The sequence below is a fragment of the Puma concolor genome, chromosome B4 (assembly GCF_028749965.1).
Source record: "Puma concolor isolate L17-30 chromosome B4, mPumCon1.1.hap2, whole genome shotgun sequence".
Taxonomy (NCBI): domain Eukaryota; kingdom Metazoa; phylum Chordata; class Mammalia; order Carnivora; family Felidae; genus Puma; species Puma concolor.
The window spans coordinates 138,901,795-138,924,488 of NC_141673.1; the positions used below are offsets into that span (position 1 = coordinate 138,901,795).

Sequence of the window (22,694 nt, forward strand, 5' to 3'; positions counted from 1 at the left end):
CCGATTGGCCCCAGCGCCAAGCGGGGGGCGGTGCCGGCGGGAAGCAGCTCTGATTGGCTGGCGGCTCCAGGGTGCCGTTAGCTGGAGACGCCCCTCGGGCCAGGGGACACACCCACAAGTCTGGAAGCGGGAGAAGCGGCAGTGTCTGTGCGCCAGCGCCGGACTTTTCGGCTCTGTTCGCGCCGTCCCAGCTCGGCTCCGATCTTACAGCCACAGGTCCTGGGAGCACAGCGTCAGGAGGGGCGAGATGCCGGACTGGTGGGCTGGTGTTTCGAGGGTCCCAGGGTCGGCAGGGCCAGGCCATCCCCAGGACGGACCGCACAGGTCTGGAGCTCTGTGTCCACCGCTCTGGGCGCCTGGCACCAGGGAAACCCATAACACCCACCCTCACGGGGAGGGGGCTCCATAATAGAGAGGGAAGACCTTCCTCCTCTGCAGCCTGATGTGCTTGCGGCAGGAATCCCAACGGTCCCACAGGCTTCTAGGAGTTGCCGGCCTCGGTTCTCCATCGACGACACACTAGGCTGAGTCCAGTAAATGTCTACTCCCCGTGGCCCCTAGGGACTGAAGACCTGGGTAATGCAGAATGTGGCGGGGCACTGGACTGCGCCTGCCTCTGTGCTCCCTCCCTGCCGGAGCCTCAGGTGGAAGTGGGCGGAGTCCCTGCCCTGGAGGGGCTGAGTAGGTTCCTGGGTGAACTGGGCACCCGGTACAGTGGTCGGGACTGGGGGAAATGCAGCATAGGTCCCACGCATTCCCCTCTGCAACCCCTAGTTCCTAACCCCTTTGTCGCCTGGGGCCTGGGAACCCCACTGCCTTGGGGACCCCAAAGGTGTGTTAATCTCTAGTTTCCCGCCTGGGGCTGCAGTTCTGGTTCCCACCACCAGGTGGTGATCACTGCTCTACCAAGCAACTGGCCCAGGGAAGGGACACCCCCTTGCCTCTGACCCAACGTGGACCTTTTATTATGGGCTTCTCTGAAGCGGGAGGGAGCTCCCAGGCCCTCTCACTGGCTCCTTCGGCTCCTGCCTCACACAGAGTGAGTGCTGTAAGGACCCACATGGTCCCTGCCCTCCAGGAGCTCACGGCCCAAGGTGGGGGATGGACAAAAGCATGCAAGAGATCAAGTGCTCTGCGGAAGTGAAGCAGGGTGCTTGAGGGCCAGCCAGGAGCCCCTAAGCAGGGTCTAAAAGGCCTCCAGGTGGCATTCATGCTATGACCAGAAAGACAAGAGAAGCTGGCCCTGTACAAGTCTGGGAACAGTGTGCTGGGGGAAGGGAAGCTCACAAGTGCAGAGACCCAGAGGCAGAAGCGCATTTGGCCAGAGGGGCTGAGAAGAAGCCACTGCTGCTGGAGAGAGCTGGGGAGGGGGGAGGGGGGGAGGGAGGAGAGCAGGGCCAGACGTGGGCCTGGCAGGATATACTGCTTGTCTATGTGTGAGACACGTTACCCTGACTAGTGCTCCCAAAAGCAAACACTATCCCAGAGTCTGTGATTAGGGCCCCCGCTTAGCCCAGCTGAAGCCTGTGCCTCAAGGTCTCCCAGGAGCCTGGGCTGTGGTTTCAGCTGAGGCTGGGTTGGGGCAGGGTCCCCTTCTGAGCTCATTCACAAGTTACCGGCAAGATTCTCCCTGCCCCTCTCCCCTGCTCACACTCTCTCTAAAGTAAAAAAAAAAAAAAAAAAAAAAAAAAAAACTTCAGTAATATTTTGTAAAAGATTTTCACCTCCGTGGTTCGGTTCATTTCTAAGTACTTTATTCTTTTTGATGCTATTATAAATGGAGTTATGTTTCAATTTCCTTTTCAGATCATTGTTTATATGGAAATATGCCTGATTTTTGAGTGTTAATTGCGTATCCTGCAACTTGGCTGAATCCTGTTTTAGTTTTGACAGTTTTCTGGTGGATTTTTCTACTTAGATGATGTCATCTATGAACACAGATCATTTTACTTGTTCCTTTCTAGTTTAGACGCCTCCTACTTTCTTTCATTGCCTCACTGCTTTGCCTAGGACTTAAGATGCTAGATTGAACAGAAATAGCGAGAGTGGGCGACCTTGCCTTGTTCCTGACCTGACCGCGGAGGACGACGTTAGACACGAGCTTTTCATAAGAGGCCTTTATTACGTTGATCTTTATGATGGAAGAGGTTGAACCTTGTCACGTGCTATTCCTGCCTCGGCTGGGACAAGCACAGAGCTTCCTCCCACGCTCTATCCACACACACTGCACATTTTTGCGGACGAGCTCTCCTACGTTTGGCTTCGTTTGCTGTGCTCAGACCTGCGCAGCATCCGTATGGGGGCCTCTGGGCTGAACTGACACTCTGTCGTACTCTAGTTTGCATCACTACCCCACTGCCTCACTTGCTGTAGCTGAACAAAAAGTCTGAATATCTGGTGTCATATGTCCTCCAACTATGTTCTTCCAGGTTGTTCTGGTTCTGGGCCCTTTGTATTTCTGCATAAATTATGAAGTTAGCTATGGGTTTCCGAAAAGAAATACCTGCTGAGGTATTTTATGGGGACTGTATTTGTATCGAATCCACAAATCAAACCGGGAGCACTGACACTTTACCATTGTCCCGGGAAAAAGACACCACAACTTACAAAGGAAGAAACGATAAACTGGGAACGAATTTTTCTAACTCATATCCCAGGCAAAGAGCCTACACCCCCTATAAATAGAGGTCCTAGAAACTGATAAGAAAAAGAACAGCCACAGGATATAAAAACGGGCAAAATACATTAAAACACACTTCACAAAAAAGAAATATAAAGAGCCTCAAACACATGATATATACTCAGTCTCGGTCATGACAAAATTACTAAATCCAAACGAAGCTGTGTACAAACAGGGACTTTTATTCATTGTTGACAAGAATGCACGGTGCCTTTGGATGGAGGCAGTCTGGCCACACGTATCAAAATTACGAATGTAAGTCCACTTTGGTTCGACAATCCCAGTTCAGGGACTTTATCCCACGGAAACACCTCCACACTTTGACATCTGCACATGGTCCTGCACTGCGGCCTTCTGCATACCAGCAAAAGATTGGAAACAAGCCACTTTCCTTCATCCGAGGTCCGTGAGATAAATGATGACCACCCACCAGATGCAACACAACGCAGGCAGGGCAGGCGAGGAAGAAACTGTGAGGCGTGAAGCTTCTTATCTACTGGTTTGCCGAGATCTCTCCCTGGTCCTAACTGCCCACAGGGCCAACCCCTCGTTATTGTCCCTCCCACTCTGAGCTGGATTTTTGAGCACCTGGATACATGGCTTCAATGCCAGGGTCAGCGTGGCCACTGGTGGTTAAAGCCCAGGGATCCGAGCCCCGTTTGCACACTGGCCAGAAGGGGACCCTAGCCGGTCTCTTGGAAGACATTACCCAGCTCCCTTGGTGAACTCTGAGGTTACCAGAGGGAAGACGAGTCATAGGAAGCTCTTGGTCTCACAGGATCAAGACCAACTTCGTGTAGGAACCTAAGGATGGGATTTCCTCACAAGCCCATTTTGAAGATGGCCACACCGAGGACCTCTGAAGGGAACGCTCACAGGGGCGTTCAGACCAGTAAGCCCACCAGCCCTCCAGCCCCACCCAGATTCGTCTCGAGCTGCTGGACAAGGACGTGTGTACAACCTGCCAATCCCGGCAGCTGCTCCCGGAAGGGCGTGGACTGCTTGTCTGTGACCCACATGCCCTCGCTGGAGCCCCGCTCCCGCCAGCTCCGTGCAAGCAGGGACGGTGCTTTTCCTGTGCTTTCTTCCCAAGCCTCTAGAATAGTGCCTGGTACACAGTAGGCCCTCACACGGGCGTTGAATCCGTGTGATCCTCCCAATTCCCACAGGCTGCTGTTACTTTCCAGATGTGGAAACCTGAGATGCAAAGTCATCTTGGGTTAGCTGACCGACTCATTCATTCGTTCATTCATTCATTCATGTATCCAGCACCTATGTGCCGCTCCCTTTAACGTGCAGGCATCTGGAATATAAATGTGAACCCTAGACACTCTCCCTGCCCTCGAGCTCACAGCTGAACAGGGGGGACTGTATCCACCCCACAGCCAGTAAGGGGGGCTGCAAAGCCACAGCCACGTCCAGCACAAGATCTTGCCCGGCTCTGGAGTCAGAAGCCGCTCTGGCACCAGCCGTGGAGCTCCAGGATCAGAGACCCCTCCGGCTCCCACACATGGACCAGCTCGGGGGTTATAGCCAGCTGCGGCTCTGGAGCCAGACCGAGAGCCGGGGTCAGCGCTCGCACCAATTCTGCTACCGGGGCCAGGGTCAGAGTGTCACGACGAGAGCCAGCTCCAGCACCAGCCCCGGTCCCGGGTCCCGCGCCAGTCCCCAAGCCAGAGCCAGGCATTGCCAGCGTGGCGCTGACTCCCATGCTGAGCCCACCCCGGCGTCTCCCCGGCATCCGCTCCTGAGCAACAACCGGGGCCGCTTCTGGCACTAGAGCTGTCTCGGGAAAACAGTGTTTGTTTCTAAGTGTTCTTTCTCTTTTTCCCGTACGTTAAAGTTGATTACATTTTATGTTTTAAAATGCACACACAGTGGAAATTTAACTTTTAATCCTTTTAAATTGTACAATTCAGTGGCATTAAGTAAATCCAATATGCTGTGCGACCATCACCACTATCTATTTCTAGAATGTTCTCATCACGCTAAACAGAAACCCTGTATACGTTACCGCAGACATCGGACTCTGCCGGGCCCCCCAGGCCCGCTTCCAGCTCTGGGGGATTCCAGAAGCTCTTTTCAGGAGCCAGGGATACTTGGCTTTTTCTGTGGGTGCAGGGTGGGAAATACTGGCACCACCAAGGGTCCTGGTGCCCACACCGCTTGCCCCCCTGACCACCACTAATGTCCTTTCCGTTTCTGTGCATTTCGTTCTCCCGGCCTGCAGCCACGGCTGACCCTTCCTCTGTCCCTTCCCCTGCCCATCTCCTACCAACACTGAAGGCCCTGACGATGCCAACCTGCTCTACACCATGAACCCTCCCTGCCGACTGGGCCTCTGTCCTAAAGAATCAGACTTGCACCAAGAGGGCAAAGGTCAGGCATGCAGCCAACTCAACCCACCCCTTCCGGAAGCAGACAAGACTCAAAATTGCTGAGGGTACCTTCTCACTGGCCCCTAGCGCTGGCCGCATTCCACCAGGGGCTAGTCAAGCAGCTACGTACTTATGGACTGAGCCCCCCAGACAAACCTGCCAGCCCAGGCCACTCCCAGGGCCCAGACACTCCCCCAAAGCCCATCTGTGACCAGACACGATGCCTGCCCTTCAACAGGCTGGCCCGGCCTCCCCTGTCCACTCACAGCCCTCCATGTCTTCTGTGCTCTCAGACCCAGAAGACTAGCCGACACCTGCCAAGGAGTGTGACCACGCACGCTGCCTTCCATACACCTCCCCACCCTTGGTGAGCACAGGTCACAGCCACGACTCGCCGCCCAGCCACGCGCTCGCCTGCTCTTGTAGAGCCCAGGATCAGGGGTGGTCCCCACTCCCAGGCCTCTAAGTCAGCAGCTGGTGGCCCACATGTTCAGCGTGCACTGGGTCACCTCCTCCAATTCCGGACAGGAGGCCACGGTGAGCATCTTCCTGGCATTACCACTGGCCAGCAAGTGACGTTTCTGCCTCGTCCGCTGCCCCACCAGCTCTTATCCTTCCCGATCCCCCCTTCCCGGCACCGGTGTTTCCCTCTGCACCCACAGGAAGAGCCAAGTGCCCTCGGCTCCGGAACAGAGTGTCAGGAATCCCCTGGAGCAGGAGGTGGGCCTGGGCACCCCCCCCCCACCGGCAGAGTCTGGCCATCCGCTGCTCTTGGTGTCCCCACCATTCCGGGACCCACAATCCTGTCATCCCCAAGTCTTCGGGGCACAGGTCAGCCTCCATCAGCCCCTCTTCCTCTTCAGCTTGACCACAACCACCAGCCCGCGTGGGGACATCAGCGACACGTGCAAGGGCATTCTGGTGAGCGGGCTGGGCCGAGCAAGCCCTGGTCCCCCTCAGACTACTCCCGAGCGGCTATTCTGAAAAGTAGCAAAACTCTGGGCTCTCCATGCTTCATGCCCATCCCCGGGAGGAGGCAGACAGCCACCGTCCCCGCTGCATGGAGGGGGTCAGGGGGGACGCCTCACCTGGAGCCCCGGCCAGCTCCGAAACCGAGTGAGGAGTCAGAGCCAGGCCAGATACGGAGCTTGAGCCAGCCCGGGCTGAAGGCAGACTCACAGCCCCGACTCTGCATCTGTTACCAAGTTCGAGCCTGTGCCAGCCGCGCCTGCTGCACCTGCCCCGGTACCTGCTCCGGCACCTGTTCCAGCACCTGTTCCAACCCTGGCTCTAGCACCTGCTCCGGCACCTGCTCTCGCACCACCACCACGAGCAGAGCCAGCTCTAACACCGACTCCAGTCAGACGCTGCTTATCCCCTCTCCTGCGCCAGTTCCGGCACCGGTCGTACCTCCAGAGCTAGAAGCAGCTCCAAATAGGCTGCAGGTCAGGACTGGCCATCGCCAGGTTCAGAGAAAGACTCCGGTCCAGCGCCAGCTCTGGAGCTACGATCTGCCGCCACGCCAATTACAGAGACGCAGCCGCTGTGAGCTCCACGGCCAGCCCCGGCTCCAGCCCCGGCTCCCACCCGCACCAGCCCCAAACCCCGAGCCGGCTCCGACCGACACCTACCGCAGAGGTGGGGCGAGCAGAGAACGCACAGCCAGGGTCACTCACGCGCCACATCCAACCCCAGCTCCAGAAAGAGAAGCAGATCTGGCACCACCTCTGGGGCCAGCGCAGGAGACCCGGCTGGCAGCCGCTCCAGAAACAGAGCCTCTCCATCCCTAGTCTGCGGCCACATCCTGTTCTTTTCTAACTTGCGCCCCCTTTTGCCATCTACTCCACGGTCACCTGTATGTTCATAAAACGTATGTTCGCGAACATAAAATTCATGTTAAATAGTTGACACTGAAGACGTTTTAACTTGTCCAAGTCAATGCCACTCATTACATTCACTATGCGTCACACCCGTCACTGTTGGTTCTAGAACATGTTTATCAGCCCAAACAGAAACACCGTCCCTACTAAGCAGTGGCTCCCCACTCCCCACCCCCGCACACCGCACCCACCCAGGAGTTTTGCACCCGTGTTATCACACAACACGTGGCCTTTCCCGAAGGGTCGCTTTCACTTAGCACGTTCCACACTTCGTCCACGTCGTGGCCTCTATCAGTGGCCCATTGTCTTTCGGGCGGAGTAATATTGCACCGTTTATCCACTCATCTCACCGTGACCTGGGTTTCCACCTTCCAGACGCGGTGGAGAGTACTGACTGCTACGAATACTTACATACAGGTATTTGTGTAAACACCTGCCTACAATTCTTTTGGTATAGACCTCAGAGTGGAATTGCTGGGTGCTGGCTCAAACGACAATGCTACGCTCCACTTCCCGAGGAACTGCTCCCAGACTTGTACCTGTCACAGTGCCCCCAGGAACAACTGAAAATTTCTCAGCATCTTCCCCGACAGTCGTGCTTTCCTGTTTTTAAATCGTAGCCATTCTAGTGGGCGTGGCATGGCATCTCATTGTGGTTTTTTTTTTAAATAATTTTATTTATTTTTGAGACAGAGAGAGACAGAGCATGAGCAGGGGAGGGGCAGAGAGAGAGGGAGACACAGGATCCAAAGCAGGCTCCAGGCTCTGAGCTGTCAGCACTGAGCCTGACACAGGTCTCGAACTCACAAGCTGTGAGATCATGACCTGAGCTGAAGTCGGACACTCAACCGACTGAGCCACCCAGGCGCCCCCCCTTTTTTTTTTCATCTCATTGTGGTTTTAATTGGCGTTTCCCTAACCTCCAAAGATCTGATCGTGTTTTCATATGCTTCTCGGTCATTCGTGTATCATCTGTGGCAAAATGCGTATTCAAGTCCTTCACTCGTCTTCACTGGACCATGTTTTGTTGTTGAAGTGTAAGGATTCTTTCTATGTTCTGGACACATGACCCTTATCATATTTACATATGCAAATATTTTCTCCCAGTCTGGGGTTGTCTTTTCAATCTCGAGGGTCCTTTCATGCAAAAAAAAAAAAGTATTTAATTTTGATGAAGCCCAATTTATGTTTTGTTGTTGTTGCCTTTGCCTTTGCTGTCACATGTAAGATGACACAGCCAGATGGTCATAAAGACTCATCCCCATGTTTTCTTCTAATAGTGTTATTTTGATTCATTGTGGGTTAATTTTTGTACACGGTGTTGGGTAAAGCTCCAGCTACACTCTTTGACATGTGGATATTTGGTTTCACAGTACCATCTGGTGAAAAGATGGTTTTTTTCCTCTCCTTTAATGATCCTAGTACCCATCTTGAAAATCAACTGACCGTACATGTATGGGTTTATTTCTCGGGTCTCAGTTCTCTCCCATTGACCTTGTTGTCGATCTTCTCTGCTCAACTCTGCTCAACATGCTTACTGGTCTAATCATTTTTCCTCCTTTATGACTTTCTACACAGAAGCGCACGGCATTTCTGAATAAAGATGCTTTTACTTTCCTTTTCAGTGTTGGTATCTTTTCTTTCTTTGTCTGGCCTCATTGCTCTGGCCTAATTTCCATTACCATGTTGAAATAAAGTGGTAAAAGCAGGTATCCTTGTCTTGTTCCCAATCTTAGAAAGAAAGCTTTCGCTCTTTCCCACTGAATATGAGGGTACAGTTGAGTTTCTCACAAGCAACTGTTATCACGCTGAGAAAGTCATCTTCTGTTTCTATTTTATTGACCGGTCTTCATACTGAAGTCTTGCACATCGTCACTCACGTTCTTTATGTCGGTTCAGATTGTGTTCCATCATTCTGTTGATATGGTATTTTATGTTAACTTTCTTCAACAACCCCTGCACTTCCTGAAATAAATGACACTTGATCGTGATGTATATTTCTTTCACTATAATGCTTAGTTCTGTTTGTGCATTGTACAGTGAGTTAAGCGTTCCTTCTGCTTATATTATTTTTTGTAGGTGTTCGAGAAAGACTGAGGTCACGCCTTCTTGAATATTTGGGAGAACGCCCCAGCGAAGTCAGCTGGTTCTCTGCTTTTCTTTTTTGGGAAGGTTCTGCTAACCGATTCCACCTCTTCACTTATTCTAGCCTTCTTTAGACTTTCCATTTCTTTCTCAGTCCGTCTGGGTAGTATGTGGGCTTCTACAACGCACTTGTCCGTTTCATCTAGCTTAACCAATTAGTAGGCATAGACTGTTTATAGTACTCTTAGAATCCTTTTGTAGAATGTAGAGTCATTAATAATGTCCCACTGTCTCTTCTTACTCCTGCTTTTTGAGTCTTGTCTCTTTTTATTACGCTAGCTAAATATCTGTCCCTTGCATAAATCTTTACAAGAAAGAACTTCTCCTTTTTCTCAAATGCTCATCTGCTCTCCATTCCGCTTAGTTCAGCTCTAACCCTTATTATTTTCTTCCTTCTGCTAACTGTAGGGTTACTTTTCTTTTCCTAGTTCAGCAAGGTCATCTTGGAAACGGCCCCTGGCCCGGGCCGGGCACAGAGCTGGCTCTCTAGGGTCTGGGGTGTCAGGTAGGTGATCAGTTACAGACTGCAGCTGACCAGGCCACAAAGCATTTTCTGCCCCGACTGCCGGCCCACGCCACCCTCCTTTGACCCTGAAATTCTCCTGCTGCAGAGAAGACACACATGGAAGAAACCGGCAGTGACAGGCTGACCTGACTGCCCACAGACGGACTACTCACAGCCCTCGTGCCTTCAGCGTCCTCGGATCCAGAGGGTTTGCCAAGGCTGCCGTGGTCAAGGAGCCGGGCCACCACCTGTCAGTGTTCCCTGTGCGCTTCCCCCGGTCTTCCCGGGGGTGTGCTGCCACACCACCCCCAGCACGTGTGACCACTGCAAAGCCAGCCCTCCGTTCACCACAAGGGCCCCAGGGAGGATCCCAGGCCCAGCGGCAGCTCCAAGCCCTGTGACCGTGACAGGTACAGCCACACATCAGAGTGTGGGTTTTGCCACCGTGTTCAGGGAGCACTTACCAGCTCCTCCAGCTCTGAAGTGGACCAAAGCAAGAGGACCTTCATCCTGCAGTCCTCTGAAGGCCAAGGACAGCATGCCCACCCCCGCTTTCCCATGCCAGTGCTCCCTAATCTGCACCCACAAAAAAGAGCCAAGGACCCCAGTTCCTGGAACCCCCCAAAGCTGCCTGCTAGCGTGGGTGACTGAAGAGTCTGGGGCTTCCCAGGTCGTGGGAGTCGGTCTCCGCACGTCCCCAATGAGTCGGCGGGAGCCGCACCCTCCCGGCTGCAGGCACGGCCCCTCACTCTTCTCCAGTCCGCAGGAGGACCGCGTGCCTCCATCCTCATCACCCTGACGACAGCAGCGACAGTGCAGGAGCACCTTGGCCATCTGGGTGGCACAGTGCTGCCTTGGCCCCTGACTTCGTGGGGACGGACCTATCCTGAATGGCTCCTTTGACAGGGAGCCAGCTCTGGCCCCGGCAGGCGGCGGACCTGGTCCCGCACGAGGCAGACAACTGCCCGGCCCTCACTGTGCACCTGAGGACACAGAAGCAGGTCTCCTCAGCCCTGGCTGCTTCCTAGGGATCCATGCTTTGGCGTGCTCGAGAACGTGCCCACTAGGCTCCCTCCAACGCCAGGATGCCGTGGCTCTGATAAGGTGGCCAGGATTGTGTCACCTGCCCGCCCGAACCTGCAGTGTCCCTGACTCTGTCCGGCATTCAGAGCTCTGGGATCTGGCCCCGTGTGTACCCCTAACATCGTGCTCCAGCCTCCCTGGAGCCCTCCTTACCCACGAGGTCCTTGCTCCCACGGAACCCCCTGCCTGCACTGCCCCTCTCCAGGGCCCCCATTCACGACAGACTCATGGCCAAGGCTGGGCTCAGAGGCCACCTCCTCAGGCTCCTGTGCACGGCACACCTGTGGGATCAGACGTCATAGCCCTGTGGCAGGCAAGCTTATGCGGTGACTCCTTAGAGCCTCAGTTCTGCGGGGCTTGGTCCCTCGAGTGACCTTGAGCACTGGTACCACTGCTCATCTAAAACGGGGTGAAGGCACTGAGTGCCCAGGAAGGGCCCCCTAATAACAGTGACTACCCCCAACACTGGCCCTCTGTCACTGTGGGCCCCTCCTGGCTCCCCCCATCCCCTCTTATGGCAGGGGGGATGGGCTGGACCTGTGTCCCCTGGGCCTGCCGGGAACACAAAGAAAAGAAGGTAGAGGAAGAGGGGGAAGGGGTGGACTGACCTCCCTGCCGGGACTCAGCTTTTCCTGACCCGGCCTCGTTGCAAGCTGACCTTGGGGCGGACTCTGGGGGCCAGCACAGCAGGGAAGGCAGTATTCCACGACGCCCGTGACCCCGGGTCTCCGGCCTGCCTGGCTGGAGCGGGGTGGCCTGGGGGTCGTGGGGTCTCACGGCGGCAGCCAGCAGGGACGCGCGGTACCCGTCGGGCCGGCAGCCGTTGGTGCTCCTGATGCGCGTGCGCGCGGCAAGGCGGACTCTTGTGCACGTGCTGTCTGCGGGCAGGGGGCAGGGGGCTGGGCCGCCCGGCGGGTCCGCTCGTCTGCAGGCGGGAAGGAGGCCCTGTGCATCCCACAGCGCACCCCACCAAACCCGCCGAGGCGCTGGGAGCCCAGGCCGCACCCACGGGGGGGCTTGGGAAGGGCGACGCAGGTCTGTGTCCAGCGCTCAGGAGCCAACCGGGAAACTGAGGCCAGGAGAGGCAGGGACTGGCCCGGGGCACACTAAGTGGACAGAGTTTAGAGAAGCAGGGGAGGGGTGGGGGGGTTCAGGCCACCCAGGCCAGGGCTCAACCCTCTTGCGGGGTTTTGTTTGGAAACGGAAGCCCCTAAGACTGGGGGGACGTCTGCACACCTCCCCCATGTGGGGCCCTTTCCTCTGCGCATCCCCAGGGGAGCCTGCCTTCTGCCTATTTTGTGTGCCTGGTCCGTACAGGGCACTGCTGGAGTAGACGAGAAACAGCATTACCGGGGGGTGTGGCGGGGGGTGTGGGAAGGGGGCACTGAGTTGGCTGATGTAATTAAAAACATTTTGGATGTTGTGAGATTATTTTTATAACACACGGTAACTTTTTAATCTTCAAACATCGTTCATAAATTGAAGCAATGTGGAAAGAGATATTTTTTATTTTTTAAAATTTATTAAGAAAATGTTTTTAATGTTTATTTCTTTTTGAGAGAGAAAGAGAGACAGAGCGGGAGAAGGGGAGGGGCAGAGTGAGAGGGGGACACAGACTCCCAAGCAGGCTCCAGGCACACAGCCCTACAGGGGGCTTGAGCTCTTGACCTGTGAGATCATGACCTGGGTAGAAGTCAGAGGCTAACGGACTGAGCCACCCAGGCGCCCCGAAAGAGGGATTTTTACATTGAAGCATAGTTAACTTACAGCGTGACAACTAGTTTCAGGGGTACGACATGACTCAACGGTCCTGCACATCCCTCAGTGTTCACCATGATGAAGCACAGTCAGTATCTGTCACCAAACGTTCTCACAATATTATCATGTATTTTATGACTGGAAGTTTGTATTTAAGAAGAGCCAATAACATGGGGTTAACATGTACTTTTTAAAAAAATTTTTTTTGGGGCGCCTGGGTGGCGCAGTCGGTTAAGCGTCCGACTTCAGCCAGGTCACGATCTCGCGGTCCGTGAGTTCGAGCCCCGCGTCAGGCTCTGGGCTGATAGCTCGGAGCCTGGAGCCTGTTTCCGATTCTGTGTCTCCCTCTCTCTCTGCCCCTCCCCCATTCATGCTCTGTCTCTCTCTGTCCCAAAAATAAATAAACGTTGAAAAAAATTTTTTTTAACGTGTATTTATTTTTGAGAGAGAGAGAGAGACATAGCATGAACGGGGGAGGGTCAGAGAGAGAGGGAGACACAGAATCTGAAACAGGCTCCAGCCTCTGAGCCATCAACACAGAGCCTGATGTGGGGCTTGAACTCACGGACCGTGAGATCATGACCTGAGCCGAAGTCAGACACTTAACCGACTGAGCCACCCAGGCGCCCCTAACATGTACTTTTTAACAGACAGCATTTCAGAAATAATCGCCTTACTGTTATTTACAGATAAATATAGAGAAAAAAATTCACAAATTGTAAATCAAGTAGAGGACTATTTAGAATGTGCTTCGCCCGAGCTTGGGAATGTTTGGTGACTTTGTGGAGATGGATTTATTTATTTCGGAAACAGACGTGTATGGTAAAAGTTCCCTATTAGTTGAGAATATTCCCCCCAATACGCACGGTTCCAATCTTGGAGACCCACCTGGGAGCTTCAGTTTGGTTCTCCTGCCCTCTAGTGGCCATTCGTCAAAATGCAGACAAAGCTGTAGGGAGGTGAAAGGTTTGCAACTCTTAGGACAACCCCGGTGGGTGGTGAATTGTACTCCAAATTTTGAAGATGCGAGGAACCGGACATATTTCCTCGTTCACTCTCCTCACTTTAATCCTGCAACATCACCACTGTGTCTCCATCACAAAGTCCCTTGAGATTCCTGATACAAAACTCAATTCTGGCATCTCTTGACTATTTGACTTAGCACCTTTATCCAAAGCTACAGAAATTTCCCATAAAAATTTTTATGTATTCACTATAATCTTAGACCTTATAAGTACCACACAAAGGGTGTTTTGCAAATAAACAAAGGAAACACTTGTAAATGTACTTGCTCTGTTTCTTACTATAAGTCATTTGTATACTGTATTTTTTTTTTTTTTTATTCCTCGTCACTACACCACATCTTGTGAAGTATACACTGTATTTTTTCAGATTCCATGGGAATAAAATGACACTCAGGGAGGCTGACAGAACTTAGTAAATAGTACATCCTGGGCCTGAGAGTCTGACTTCAGGGTCTGCACCATAACTTTCCTCCTTTTTAAAAAATGTTTTTTAAGTTTACTCACTTATTTTGAGAGACAGAGAGAGAGTGCGAGCAGGGTAGTGGCAGAGAGAGGGAGAGAGAGAATCCCAAGCAGGCTCTGCACTTTCAGAGCTGAGCCCAATGCAGGCTCGAACTCATGAACCGTGAGATCATGACCTGAGCCAAAATCAAGCATCAGATGCTTAACTGACTGAGCCCCTCAGGTGCCCCTCTTCCTTCTTAAAAAAATCCAGTTAATTAGTTTTTAGCTGATTTTAAATTATTTACGAGAATGAATTGGTAATGTGTTTCAATGTTTTAACCTGCTCACTTGGGAAAGCAACATTTATGTGTCATATTTTTTCCTACGCCGATGTAAGTCAGTCTCAAAGACCTAGACTCCTCTATAAAGTTTAAGACCCGGCTCCATGATTTTTGAGAAGCGTAGATTTTAGAAAGACTTAGGATAGAGGTTTTTCATTTTTTAACTTTAACTTCTTTAATTTTTTTAAGAATTTAAGGTGAAAGTAGTGTTTAGCATCCTTTTCATGGTAGATGAACCAAAGCTAGTTGGCCAAGATCAAGTGCACCCTGGGAAAGAGTTTCAGTGTACAGATTGAATGTGATTTCAGACAAGAATGATTATTAACGTGGCTTAGTCAGCTGAGCATCAGACTTTGGCTCAGGTCATGATCTCACAGCTTGTGGGTTGGAGCCCCACATCGGGCTCTGTGCTGACAGCTCAGAGCCTGGAGCCTGCTTCGGATTCTCTGTCTCCCTCTCTCTCTGTGCCTCCCCTGCTCATGCTCTGTCTCAAAAATAAATAAAACCTTAAAAAAAAAAAGAATGATTATTAACTTCAAAAAGGCTTTCGTTGCTATGAAACTTCAGAGTAAACTTTCTTAGAGTCGCTTTTCAAAAATAACTCCATTAAAAAAAATCCCTGGGACATTCCTCAGACAGACAGTTTCAGGTCAAATAATTTCTGATTAAGCTACTAGTCATCTAAAGACAGGTCACCCAGCCACTAATGACTTTTCCTCCCTTGAATTTCTACATCTGGTTCATGCTGCTCATACGGCCACTGAACAACCCAACCCGTAAAACCCAAAGAAAAAGAATTATCCTGTCAGGTTAAGCACACAAAACCCATACATGACAGACAAGGTTAGCTGCTCATATACTAACAGAGCTGTGTCTAGAAACGTGCGACTCTTCTCGGGATCAAAGTCAGTGGAGTGAAATCTCAGGGAGGCGTATCAGAGACCTGGCCATAAATGGGAAAGCTCAAGTCTGGCCAGTTATACTTTATCCTGTGTGAAGAGAGTATTACAACAGTCATGTAACTGTTTTCATGTGAATTTAATAATTATCTACATGAAATACTTAAAACCCAATTATTCCAAGTTCGAATTCAAGCAATTCTCACCCGATCCCTAGGAGATAGGTATTCTTGTTAACCACTGAGTTAACTTTGTAATGAGTAAACTGAGGCACATACACATTCAGTCACTTTCAGGATTTCAATCTAGTAAGTGATGGAGTAGGATTCATTCCTGGCTTCTAAGGCCAGGACACGCCAACACCCTGCTATCCTGCCTCACGTGACGGTCTTAGTTGTGATGGCTGATTTTATGTGTCAACCTGACTGGTCCACAGGGTGCCCGTATATTTGGCCAAACATTGTTCTGAGCGTTTCTATAAGGGCATTTCTCCATAAGATTAACATTTTAGTTCACGAAGCAGATTACCCTCCCTGATGAGGACAGGCCTCATCCAAAGCCGGAACAGAACAAAAGGCTGACTCTCCCTTGAGTAAGAAGCGGTTCCTCTTGCCTGATTGCCTCCGAGCTGGGCCATCAGTCTTCTCCTGCCTTTGGACTTGGACTCAGACTGAATTACAACAATGGCTCTCCTGGGTGTCCAGGTTGCTGCTCATTGAGGATGTCAGGACTTCTCAGCCTCCATAAGTGTGTGAGCCAATTCCCTACAATAGATACATATATCCTGTTTATATATTATTATTATGTAGTAATATGTATTATATATTAGTTATACCTAGATGTGTATACATATTTCCACATATTTATATATATAAATATATAATTTATAATATGATTTACCTATCTATATTGTTTCTCTGGAGAACCCAGACTAATAGATTTTTGTTCTGAGAATGGGGAGATATATATATGTGTGTGTGTATGTGTATATATATATATACACACACACACACACATATATATACATATATATGTATATATATTACTTATACATTAAATTATATAAATCTTAAGCTAATATTTATATATTAAATATATATATTTATTTATAACCCTGACGTGCTGTAAGCTTCCCAAGAATGGGGAAATACGTGCTATTTTCCCACTGTATACCCAGCACCTGTTATAATTCCTGCTGCAGGATAGGCTTCCCAAATTAAGCATGTGTTCACCGGAGAGAAGTGCTAGGTCAAAGAATACAGACATAAAATACACAATTCCTGCCTTCAGGGGCCTCACACTTCTTAGGATGACAAAATCCACATGGACAAAATCTAATTAACTGGCTGGCTTCCGTATTAATCCCAAATGGGTATAGACTAGATAATGGTTTCAAAATATACGAATCCCAAGTTGATAGAACTGAAAAGGGAAACACATCCGCACTCGTAGCTGGAGATCTCAATACGCTGCTCGGCAATTTACAGAGTAAGCAGGCAGAAAATCAGTAAGGCTCAAGACGTGAACAACCCTACCCACCTGCGGGACACAGCACTGCACCCAAACAAAGCAGGATGCACACGGTTTACAGGAGCACGTGTGACATCGGCCAGGAGACACCATATTCTGACTAAAAATGAGCGTGGACATCTCGGAATGGATTGAAATCCTACAGGATGTGCATTCCTCCCGGCCGGAAGCCTCTCCTCTCAGGTTCAGGTGCAGAGGACTCAGACGGAGCAGGCTGCATTCAGGGGTTTGCGAGGACAGTGTCAGAGGGCGGTGGGGAGAAGGGAGGGTGTGAGCGAGGGGAACCGGGAGTAACGACGGGGACTCGGCTCGTCGCGGTGACTCCGCGGGGCCGGAACGGCCGGCCACTCCGGCCTGCTTTCCCGGGCCGTGGCCGGGGTCACTGGAGGGACGACGATTCCGCTTACCGACTTTAAAAGTAAAAACTACCGGCCCCCCGCGATCCTCGCTTCCGGCCACGGGAACGCCCGCTGCCCCTCCTCTGCCGCCAGCCCCGCCCCTTTACGCACCCGCCCGGCAGACGAATCTGCGGCCGCAGAACCGCCGGCGCGGGCGCGCCGCCTCCCGAGGGGCGGAAGTCGATCGCACGCAGAGCCGTAAAGCGCGCTCCCTTCCGGTTAACGACAGCCGCCGCTACCTTCCCAGCCGGCCTTCCTCCGGTGAGCGCCCGTGCGGGACCCTCGGAATTGCCGTGTTTTCCCAGCTCGGGGCTGTTCGTGTCGCCGCCCCCTGCGCCTAGGATCATGTTCAAGAAATTTGACGAGAAAGAAAATGTGTCGAACTGCATCCAGTTGAAAACCTCCGTTATTAAGGGCATTAAGAACCAGTTGATAGAGCAATTTCCAGGTATTGAACCATGGCTTAATCAGATCTTGCCTAAGAAAGATCCGGTCAAAATAGTGCGATGCCACGAACACATAGAGATCCTTACGGTAAACGGAGAGTTACTGTTCTTTAGACAAAGAGAAGGCCCTTTTTATCCGACCCTGAGGCTACTGCACAAATACCCTTTCATCCTGCCGCACCAGCAGGTCGATAAAGGAGCCATCAAGTTTGTACTCAGTGGAGCCAATATCATGTGTCCAGGCTTAACCTCTCCGGGAGCTAAGCTCTACCCGGCCGCGGTAGATACGGTTGTGGCAATCATGGCCGAGGGGAAGCAGCATGCGCTGTGTGTCGGGGTCATGAAGATGTCCGCAGAGGATATTGAGAAAGTCAACAAAGGCATCGGCATCGAGAACATCCATTACCTAAACGACGGGCTGTGGCACATGAAGACCTACAAATGAGCTGATCGGAAGGAGCGCACTCGGACTGGCTATGGACGTTGTGCTGTGTCTGTGTCTGTGTGTGACGGCACGAAGATGGTGCCTCTGTGGTTCTGCCTAAGTTCAACAGATGGTTATGCTACGGGAAACAGAAACTAAACGGAAGTAAAGATTTGGAACGAGTACATCTGCCTGTATGCGTGTCTTTGTGAGTGAGTGTGTAGGAGTGGGTGTCTGTGTGTGTCTGCAAGAGGGGCGGTTAGTTTCGATTTGCTGCCTTACCTGCCCAAGCGGGTGTGGGTCCAAACACAGGTGGAATATCTGTGGTAGAAAAATAGATTTCAAAGTGAAGAGACCCAAAGTGGTGAGGGAAGAGCTTGGAGAAAGAAAAGGACTGGAGAGGGGCCTCCGCAACTGTCAGCAGTACCATTTAAAGGATAAGCAGAGGGGCGCCTGGGTGGCTGAGTGGTTTAAGCGACTTCGGCTCAGGTTATGATCTGCAGTTGGTGGGTTCAAGTCCTGCATCCGGCTCTGTGCTGACAGCTCAGAGCCTGGAGCCCGTTTCGGATTCTGAGTCTCCCTCTCTCTCTGCTCCTCCTCTGCTTAAGCCCGCGTGCTCTCTCTCTCTCTCTCAAAAATAATAATAGTAATAATAATAATAAAGGATAAGCAGACACTCCAGTAAAAAAGTGTACGGCAGGTGTTGGTGATCGTCTGCCCAACAAGCATCACTCCCTCCCTCCTTGTGGCAGAACTCTGTCCATCCCTTTTCCACATGAAAATCCTGATTAGTCCAGGCTCATCACAGCGGTCTATTTCCCAATGAGACTGGGTCATTTATGGGTGGGCATGGGACCAAAGGCCAAATAGGATCTAACTATTTAGAAATCCTTAGGAAAATGGGGATCTTTTCTCCCACGGTTTTGATTCATTATATAGGTGGTGGATGTGGCCTGTGTTAGGAGGGGCTGTTTAAAGATTTCTGGAAAAGGTTTTCAGGCTCTCAAAGAAAGATGCATGGAGAGAAAGTCTCCCTGCTTTGGGTGGATGTAGGCATGTGTGGGTTTGTTCTTGTCACGCACATGCATGTGCACGCACACACACACACAAAACCTTGATAAGCATGAAGTCTGATCACGCAAAAACTGAACAGGAAGCAACGGTGCCTTTGATGATTTATGAGCTGATGATGAACCATGGAGACTCCATATATTGGAGCCCCCTATTAAGGGATGTGGCAGTTATGTGAGATAACACATTTTCCTTATAAACTACTTCATTTTGAGTTGAGTTTTCTAAAATTTAAAGCCAATATATCTCAATTTTTATAGAACGGCCTCACAGACCCCCAACTGAAAAATTGTCAATAAAATCGGTCAGCTGGAGGCTCATTGGTGATGTCCCTGTGATCGGTTTCAGGATAATTCATACGAATTGCAGTAGATTTGGGGTGAATGGAAAGTGAAAAGGTAAAATGTGGAAATTTAGACTCCATGTTATTCCTTACGGAATTTCGGTTGTGAGTGAAAAGATACTGGATAAAAGCTACAAGAAAATTATAGTCAAGATACTGTGTTTTGGAGTTCAACTATTTTGCTGTTATTTTTATTGTTTTTGTTGCAGGTTGTTAATGGGATAGTTAATATGTTTATATGTTGGGAAAGATTCGCTAAAGGTGGAAATGCTTGATGGGGATCTAATCAGTGCAATAGAAAAGCAGGAAGGAATGGCTTCAAATGGAGACAAGGATGTCCTCAAATCTGTGCGTTTGGATTATCTCTTCACTACAGGGTTGTCCTGTAACAACCGTTAAACTCTCCTCATTAGACCATTATTTTTTCTCAAAATATTAGGGCTTTTGCCTCTTAATTCTCTACCCCAACCAACACCACCAACTCTGGCCATTGGTGGACACCCGTGAAGGACCTGTAAACTCATGGTAATATTCTGGAGCATCGGTGACTGACGAACACTGAGGGAGGCACTCAAGGTAAGCAGCCCACAGTTCTCTTACCATATCCCCACCAACTGTCTCCACCAAAAGTTGAAAGAGGGCCCCTGGATCTATTCTAAGCCTTCTTTCAGTTTTCATTCATGCACATGCATCCTGTCTCCCGTTATTGGATACTAATCCTTATACCGATACCAAGCCTACTAAACAACTCAAAATGGGAAGCCTGCATACACATTGGAAAGAAGGGAGGGGCCAGAGCTCTATGAACTTCCTGGAATTTCACATAAAATTTGGTGTGTATATTCAGAGGTAGATCTATTGGTTAAAGTGTTCTCTACATTCATATGTTTGAGGTGATCTATGAGCCGAAAGGTTATTATGAACAATTAAAGTAGAAGAGGTTCATCTCTACTTACTCTTGGCTAATACCAATGCCTAATTCGATGGTGAGGATACTGGCTAATGAAATACAAATAACGGTCACATCTTGCCTCAAGAATCGGCCTACTCAGTGCTACTTAACCCCAAATAGTTCAACAGACATTATTGGGTACATACTCTGGGGCTAGACGCTGGGTTTAGGAGTAAGATGCAAATATAGAAGTATTTTTATATTTACTTGTTATACTTACTCGTTTTTCATATTTTTTTTTTAATTTTTTTTTCAACGTTTATTTATTTTTGGGACAGAGAGAGACAGAGCATGAACGGGGGAGGGGCAGAGAGAGAGGGAGACACAGAATCGGAAACAGGCTCCAGGCTCTGAGCCATCAGCCCAGAGCCCGACGCGGGGCTAGAACTCACGGACCGCGAGATCGTGACCTGGCTGAAGTCGGACGCTTAACCGACTGCGCCACCCAGGCGCCCCTCGTTTTTCATATTTATATTTGTTATGTTTATTCTTATATCCTGTTTTCTGGGAGCGTAGTCTCGTTAGGAAAGCAAACATGTAGAAATATAATTTACTTTCACATATTTGTGTGTGTGTATACACCTATATATAGTAAATATATGAGTTACCTATTAGAATACCGTGTAAATGAATGAGGGAGAGTTGTCTTTGCCTAGAAAATCAAAGAAGACTTCTTAACTAGGGGCTGTCTGAGTGGGAAAAAAAACAAAAACAGGGGCTCCTGGGTGGCTCAGTCAGTTGAGCGTCCGACTTCAGCTCAGGTCATGATCTCACAGTTGACAAGTTCGAGCCCCGCGTCAGGTTCTGTGCTGACAGCTTGGAGCCTGGAGCCTGCTTCAGATTCTGTGTCTCTCTCCCTCTGCCCCTCCCCTGCTCATGCTCTGTCTCTGTCTCAAAAATAAAATAAACATGAGCATGAACAAGGGAGGGTCAGAGAGAGGGAGACAGAATCCGAAGCAGGCTCCAGGCTCTGAGCTGTCCGCACAGAGCCCGACGCGGGGCTGGAACTCACAGACTGCGAGAACATGACCTGAGCCCAAGTCGGACGCTTAACCGACTGAGCCACCCAGGCGCCCCTGTTCTCAGTATTTAAGAGTCTCTTGTGGTTTGCCTTCCTCCCTCTCTGTAACTTTTTTTTCCCCCTTCTCCTCCCCCCTGGTCTTCTGTTAAGTTTCTCAGGATCCACATAAGAGTGAAAACATATGGTATCTGTCTTTCTCTGCCTGACTTATTTCACTCAGCATAATAGCTTCCAGTTCCATCCACGTTGCTACAAATGGCCAGATTTCATTCTTTCTCATTGCCAAGTGGTATTCCATTGTATATATAAACCACGACTTCTTTATCCATTTATCAGTTGATGGACAATTAGGCTCTTTCCATAATTTGGCTATTGTTGAAAGTGCTGCTATAAATATTGGGGTACAAGTGCCCCTGTGCATCAGTACTCCTGGATCCCTTGGGTAAATTCTTAGCAGTGCTATTGCTGGGTCATAGGGTAGATCTATCTTTAAATTTTTGAGGAACCTCCACGCTGTTTTCCAGAGCGGCCGCACCAGTTTGCATTCCCACCGACAGTGCAAGAGGGTTCCCGTTTCTCCACATCCTGTTTCTCCGCTACAGGCAGCATCTGTAGTTTCCTGATTTGTTCATTTTAGCCACCCTGACTGGCGTGAGGTGGTATCTCAGTGTGGTTTTGATTTGTATTTCCCTGATGAGGAGCGGCGTTGAGCATCTGCAAAAAGGCGGTTTTATTACAGCCCGGCGACAGGACCCTGGGCAGGGAGAGCTGCACAGGGGTTGTGGGGAGCGACTGATTACATAGATATACTTTCGAGTATGTGGAGGGAGGGAGGTTTAGATACCGTAAGTCTCCAAGGAGTTTCTGGATGCTGAAGATTTAGCTATCATCCAGATAAGGTTGCTTTTAGTTTGTACGGAAGTGTGAACGTGAAGGCATTAAAGCAGCATAAACGTCTAGGGGCGTGTTACACGCCGCAGGTCCCTGCCACCTGTCACTGGGCTGCAGGAGGGAAGGGAATTTAATTTAAACTACGTTTCTCTTGCCTTTGCTTCCCTCATCAATGACACACGTTAGCTTGTTAGTTTGCAGGTAGGATAGAACCTGAGACCCTGCACATTTTCTGACCGTCCTGGTGATGAGGACGGGATGCTGACTGAGACATGGCTTCTGGAAGAGAGAAAGTGGGGACCCCACAGGCTAGGCATCGGAAGGCATTAGAGGGCATTAGAAGATCTCAGGACGCCGTGTAATGCAGGCCCTTGTCCTACTGGTGGGTGAGAAGCGGGAGGCAGGGGACGCCCCTCCCCTAGCTGTTCAGGAAGTTTAGAGGCTAAGCAGCAAGTGGTAGGGTTGGGACCAGCCTCTCAA

The 22,694-nt window shown here is 50.4% G+C and overlaps 1 protein-coding gene and 3 long non-coding RNA genes across 4 annotated transcripts in view; 3 read left to right on the forward strand and 1 right to left on the reverse strand.

Annotated features, from left to right (window-relative positions):
* Positions 1 to 22,694, forward strand: part of LOC147579554 (uncharacterized) — a 386,247-nt gene that overhangs the window by 226,532 nt on the left and 137,021 nt on the right. The gene's annotated exons all lie outside the window — the stretch shown is intronic.
* Positions 3 to 4,636, forward strand: LOC147579556 (uncharacterized). The gene is made up of 2 exons (XR_015254075.1): positions 3 to 681; positions 1,807 to 4,636. It is a non-coding gene; the product is annotated as an uncharacterized LOC147579556 (long non-coding RNA).
* LOC147579557 (uncharacterized) lies at positions 15,259 to 17,171 on the reverse strand. Its single transcript, XR_015254068.1, has 2 exons — positions 16,678 to 17,171; positions 15,259 to 15,902 (listed from the first exon to the last, which is right to left on the reverse strand). It is a non-coding gene; the product is annotated as an uncharacterized LOC147579557 (long non-coding RNA).
* On the forward strand, positions 17,270 to 18,121 carry LOC112867276 (malignant T-cell-amplified sequence 1). Its single transcript, XM_025930242.2, has one exon. It carries the CDS (start codon positions 17,412 to 17,414, stop codon positions 17,955 to 17,957), a length of 546 nt encoding a protein of 181 aa, XP_025786027.1. The 5' UTR covers positions 17,270 to 17,411; the 3' UTR covers positions 17,958 to 18,121.